At 49.2% G+C, this 5,985-nt stretch overlaps 1 protein-coding gene across 1 annotated transcript; it reads right to left on the bottom strand.

Annotated features, from left to right (window-relative positions):
• On the bottom strand, positions 1-2,799 carry LOC309347481 (uncharacterized protein C8orf90 homolog). Its single transcript, XM_081872106.1, has 2 exons — positions 2,688-2,799; positions 1-1,178 (listed from the first exon to the last, which is right to left on the bottom strand). The coding sequence occupies exons 1-2, from the start codon at positions 2,734-2,736 to the stop codon at positions 343-345; spliced, it is 885 nt and encodes a 294-aa protein (XP_081728232.1). The 5' UTR covers positions 2,737-2,799; the 3' UTR covers positions 1-342.
• Between the last annotated feature and the right edge of the window lie 3,186 nt (positions 2,800-5,985).

The raw sequence follows: 5,985 nt of genomic DNA, 5'->3' as shown, positions 1-5,985 counted from the left end.
TGGAAGACAGAAAGCTTTTTTTATTAATGCCCTCTCTAGGGAGTCACTCAGGTTGCAAGGTGGACATCTGTAGCCATACGTGAAGTTTAGCAGTTCAGCTGCTAGCCTTAGATGTTCAGAGCACCAGTGCTGGGATGAAGGTGTTGGGTCTTTAAAATAAGTCTTAAAAATAAGTCCTGCTTCAGGACTATTGCTAACATCTGGAAGAGTGGTGGCCAACATGATGCCCTGCAGATGTTTCCATCACCCCATGACTAATATCCAAGCTACAAGGGCTGATGAGAGCTCAATACCTGGAGAGCATCATAGTTGCCTTCCTTAGATCTAGAATGTCCAAGAGGCCTAAAACTGCCCATGGTGCGTGGGGCTCATGAACTGAAGGTTGATGGACTGCATTGGCGCTGAGCTTGGGATAGCTATTGGGGCAGGTTGGATGTTCCTGTGGCCTTTGCCATCTTGCAGGAGGAAAGGCGGCTCGCCGGGAGCCGCAGCGGCAGCCACGCAGGGCACACTGGTGATGACCATGATGTCTGGCCGCAAGGTGGGATTCGTTTCTTGCGGCGTGGGCAGCCCAGGAGCGCCGGCGAGGGATGCTTTGCTGGCGTAACTGAGAGCCAGTTGCTCCAGACGCCTCTTCTTGAAGAATGCCTGGGTGGTGGCATGCAGCGGCTGGAGGAGGTGAGGGACCGGTTGCCCTGGGTGCAGGAAGAAATCGAAGCCAGAGCAGTCCGAGGGGTCGTACGCCAGCTGCCGGGACGCCTCGCCCTTGCTGGGCCAGGCGAAAGGGAACGGGAGGGTGAAATCTTCAGTGAGCACCCGGATCGCAAAGTCATCCTCTTTGCCAAACTCTTTGTAGGCTCTCTGGATGCTGCGGAAATGGTCCTCCCACCTTTTCATGTCTCCATCGTAGATATCTGGGAAGGAGCCTGGGAGAGTTTGGACCAGCCTTGGGGGTGATGAGGTGGTTGCTGCAGTGGAGCCGGGCAGGCTGTAGACAACTCCGGGAGAGGTGTTGTGTGGAGCCGCCTGGCTAAAGAGATGGGGTGATGGCAGAAGAGGTGGAGGAAGCAGGAAGTCTTGCGAGGGGTTCCCTCCCCCAGGCTTGGTACCACTTCCTGCAATGGGGAGGGGCTTGCCCTGTTGCAGCGGGGCAGGGAGACCTGGGATCCCTTCATCACCTGTGAGTGTACAACCCAAAGGGTCAGGATCGAATGGCAGCAAATCCACTCATTTGCTTGCTGGAGACATCCTACGCTGAGTCTCTGGATACTACAGATATCCTCCCTAGAGATCTCATTTGTGCTGTGATTTAGAGTAAGTATGAAACAGTGGAGAGCTCCTTTAGAACAGTAGGAGAGATTGTCACTTTTGCTGACCTTCTCCATACTCCAGCACAAATGAGATAAGACACATGCACACACCCAGACCCACAACTCTCTCCCTCAAGTCTAGAGGACTTGTTTGAGAGGAACATGGTGACGACCCAAAAGAATGACTAGTTTAACCAGTAAGCTAAACTGACCACCAGTAGATCTCCAGATAGATTTGGCAATAGTTTTGCAAAAGAGGAAAAGGAAGATCTCTGTGGATGCAACCAGTGCTTTTTTTCTGGGGGGATGCAGGGGTACACATACCCCTAAACATTTTGTGAATCTAAGTTTGGCTTCATTGAGGGGCAGTATTTCAATATGAGTAGGAAAATGAGAGTACCCCTAAACATTTTAAAAGAAAAAAAAGCACTGGATGCAACATATCTCCACACAAAGCTTTTTCAATAGTGGCACCTATTCTACCCAACAGTTATTACTCCCCACCCCTTTCCACTAAAATTAACTGATAGGTCCAAAATCTTTTCATTTACCAAGGCCTTTTAAAGGTGAACTGGTTTTCTTCTTGTGCTTTATCCTTGAATTATTTGAAGAGTGGTTTTTTTTTTGTTTTTTTTTTGGCAGGGTGATTTTTTGGGGGAGGGGTGCATTGATGTGTATAGCTGAGGTCAATCCTATTGGGCCATGCAGTTTGTTAAGGATAATAATAAGCCAGCCAACCAGCCATTCGTTCAAACTTGACCTTGAGAGAGTCAAGATGTGTAAGCTTGAAAGTGGGCTTGGCAAATGAAAGCAGGGGGAAAGATGATGACCGTCAAAAATAAAGGGACTGAGAGAATGTGACAGATGGAGAGTGGCCAATAGGCAACAAAGAAGCTGATGAGAAAGGTGAAAAACTTGGACAGTGTACATGGGTCCAGTTTTCTTATGAGTGGCATTGATTTGTGGAGTCCATAAGCCTTTGCAGGCCTGGACCATTCCAGATGTTTTGGGCTGCCACTGGAGCTGCTGGGAGTTGTTGACCAAACCATCTGCAAAGCTCCAGGTTGGCAAAAGTGGGTCTCCATCATTCCTCTATACTTCATTTCAGCTACTAGTTCTCCTTGAAGGTCACATAGTCTTCAACCAGGCCCCTTCTTCACAAAGGGCTCCACCAAGGGCTTCCATTTTGAGAGCCACCACACCTTCCTCTGGGTTGTCCGTTTAGGGTCAGCCAGCACAATTTAGGAGGCTGAATTGGGCCATGGAACTCCCGGTTCCCGGTCTCAACTCTGCACCCTTCTGTTTTGTTTTTCCTACAACTAGTTAGGCTCTTGCTTTCCCTCCCAGACCCTGCAATGTTCTTCCCAGATCCATCACCTGAAGGCCTAGGTGGGTTATCCAAAGTCTCTGGAACTAAGGAAGCCATTGTAACTCATGAGAGGTGGATACGGAAAGGGGTTGGGGGAACAATTGTTGACTGTAGTCGCCTAGGAAACTACAATGGCTCTATGATGACATCACAACAGATGAATGGGGACGAAGGGGGCAGCATAGTGATGCAAACAATGAGTGCTGAATGGGGGGGAAATGGCTCTTTGTTTTATTCTGGTGGTGGGCAAATAAAAAATATTGAGGGCTGTTGATGTGGGGTGGGTGGGTGGGTGGAGGAATTAACCAAGGGGCGCACGCAAGTGTTAATTTTATTATATTATTTAATTTATAACAATATTTATTAACTACCAACTCATAAAAACAACAACACATGGCTGGGCACCATGAAACCACTACAACGTCTTAAAATAAAGAACAAATGATAAACACTGAACTGCATTTATTATCTTAATTGTGTCTATATAAACAATAATGAATATTATCCTTGCAGTCTTCCTGAAGATGTTTGGACTAGAACTCCCAGCATCCCAGACTGTGGGCACCTGCATGAGAGTCTGGGGCATATTCTAATTGTCCTCTAGCTGGAGGGGAAGAAAAGAGTGGAGGAGGAAGTAGAATAAGATAAAGGATATTTCCAAGCCGTTCTCAATACCCTGCAGTCAACTAAAGACAGCCAAACATGTCCGGCCCGCCCCCTCACTGCCAAGGGAAAATAAAAAAATGAATAGAAAGAACCTACCCAAGTGATGCTGACACAAAAACCTCCCACATACACAAAGTAAAATACTGTAACAGCAGCAGGAGATTTTTTCAGGTGGTTCGCAATTTAGCGGACCCACTTGTTACATCGGGGCCCAGTACGGGCCACATGATCTGCAATGCTTTTGCAAAGTTTTTTGCAGATAAAGTTGCTCAGATTCGGGAAGAGGTAGACTCCACCGTGGGAGCAGGGCCGGGGCGGGAGAGTGCTAGAGTCCTGTCTGGTCAAATTGCGTGGGATCAATTCCAATCTGTTACCTCTGAGGATGTGGACAGGCTGCTTGGACGAGTGAAACCAACCACCTGTCTCCTTGATCCTTGTCCATCCTGGCTTATAAAAGCTAGCCGGGGAGGACTGGGCGATGGGCTTTGTGGGGTGGTGAATGCTTCCCTCCGTGAGGGAGCCTTCCCAGACCCGCTGAAAGAGGCGGTTATTAAACCGCTTCTTAAAAAACCATCTTTAGATGCAGCCATGATGGCCAACTATCGCCCAGTCTCAAATCTTCCATTCTTGGGCAAGGTGATTGAGCGAGTGGTTGCTGAACAACTCCAGGCACACCTGGAAGAAGCGGACCATTTGGATCCCTTCCAGTCGGGATTCAGGCCTCATCATGGGACTGAAACTCCCTTGGTCGCACTGGTTGATGATCTCCGGTGGGCTAGGGACAAAGGTGAGAGCTGTTTCCTAGTTCTGCTGGATCTCTCAGCGGCGTTTGATACCATCAACCATAACATCCTTCTGGACCGTCTTAAGGGGCTGGGAGCTGGGGGCACTGTCATACAGTGGTTCCACTCCTTCCTCCTGGACCGTGTTCAGAAAGTGGTGGTGGGGATGAGTGTTCAGACCCCTGGGCTCTCACTTGTGGAGTGCCTCAGGGTTCCGCCCTCTCCCCCATGCTTTTCAACATCTACATGCAGCCGCTGGGAGAGATCATCAGGGGGTTTGGGCTGGGTGTTCATCAGTATGCGGATGATACCCAGCTCTACCTCTCTTTTAAATCAGAACCAGTGAAGGCGGTGAAGGTCCTGTGTGAGTGTCTGGAGGTGGTTGGAGGATGGATGGCGGCTAACAGATTGAGGCTGAATCCTGACAAGACAGAAGTACTGTTTTTGGGGGACAGGAGGCGGGCAGGTGTGGAGGATTCCCTGGTCCTGATTGGGGTAACTGTGCCCCTGAAGGACCAGGTGCGCAGCCTGGGAGTCATTTTGGGCTCACAGCTGTCCATGGAGGCACAGGTCAAATCCCTGTCCAGGGCAGCTGTTTACCAGCTCCATCTGGTATGTAGGCTGAGACCCTATCTGCCTGTGGACTGCCTCGCCAGAGTGGTGCATGCTCTGGTTATCTCCCACTTGGACTACTGCAATGCGCTCTACGTGGGGCTACCTTTGAAGGTGACCCGGAAACTACAACTAATCCAGAATGTGGCAGCTAGACTGGTGACTGGGAGTGGCCGCCGAGACCATATAACACCGGTCTTGAAAAGCCTACATTGGCTCCCAATACATTTCCAAGCACAATTCAAAGTGTTGGTGCTGACCTTTAAAGCCCTAAATGGCCTCAGTCCAGTATATCTGAAGGAGCGTCTCCACCCCCATCGTTCTACCCGGACACTGAGGACCAGCACCGAGGGCCTTCTGGCGGTTCCCTCACTGCGAGAAGCCAAGTTACAGGGAACCAGGCAGAGGGCCTTCTCGGTAGTGGCACCCACCCTGTGGAATGCCCTCCCAACAGATGTCAAAGAGAACAGCAACTACCAGACTTTTAGAAGACATCTTAAGGCAGCCCTGTTTAGGGAGGCTTTTAATGTTTGATGTAGTACAGTATTTTATTTTATTTTTTGGAAGCCGCCCAGAGTGGCTGGGGAAGCCCAGCCAGATGGGTGGGGTATAAATAAATTATTATTATTATTATTATTATTATTATTATTATTATTATTATTATTATTATTATCCCCCTCTCCCCCCACCTCTCTTCCCCCCAAAGCTTATACTGTATACAACATTGAGATCTCACTTGGCATCACCATCACCTGTGCCTGACAGCATAACATTTGCTTTTCATGGTTAAAGGTAAAGGATCCCTGGATGGTTAAGTCCAGTCACAGGCAACTATGGGGTCTGCCATGCTCATCTCGCTTTCAGGCCAAGAGAGCCAACTTTTGTCCACAGACAGCTTTCCGTGTTGTGGCTAAACTGCTTCTGGTGCAACGGGACACTGATGGAAACCAGAGCACACAGAAAGGTCGTTTACCTTCCCGCCGCAGCAGTACCAGTTTATCTACTTGCACTGGTGTGCTTTCAAACTGCTAGGTTGGCAGGAGCTGGGACAGAGCAATGGGAGCTCACCCATCACAGGGATTTGAACTGCTGACCTTCCAATCGGCAAGCCCAAGAGGCTCAGTGGTTTAGACCACAGTTCCACCTGCATCCCAATTGCTTTTTACGGAGGTTGAGTTAAACTGATCCTGTGGAACGGAGAGACTTCTGACTCGGGCATCACCTTTAGTTCCATCATTTAACATTG

This window comes from Podarcis erhardii (assembly GCF_964252035.2).
Source record: "Podarcis erhardii genome assembly, chromosome: 7".
NCBI classification, from domain to species: domain Eukaryota; kingdom Metazoa; phylum Chordata; class Lepidosauria; order Squamata; family Lacertidae; genus Podarcis; species Podarcis erhardii.
Note: the sequence above shows the minus strand (reverse complement) of the source record. Positions and strands in the feature narration are given on the sequence as shown.

Excerpts from the sequence above, each read along its gene's own strand:
- LOC309347481 (XM_081872106.1), bottom strand. The coding sequence starts at position 2,736 with ATGGCTTCCTTAGTTCCAGAGACTTTGGATAACCCACCTAGGCCTTCA. Across the intron at positions 1,179-2,687 it reads TAACCCACCTAGGCCTTCAG|GTGATGAAGGGATCCCAGGT; the intron begins GTGATGGATCTG and ends GTACACTCACAG.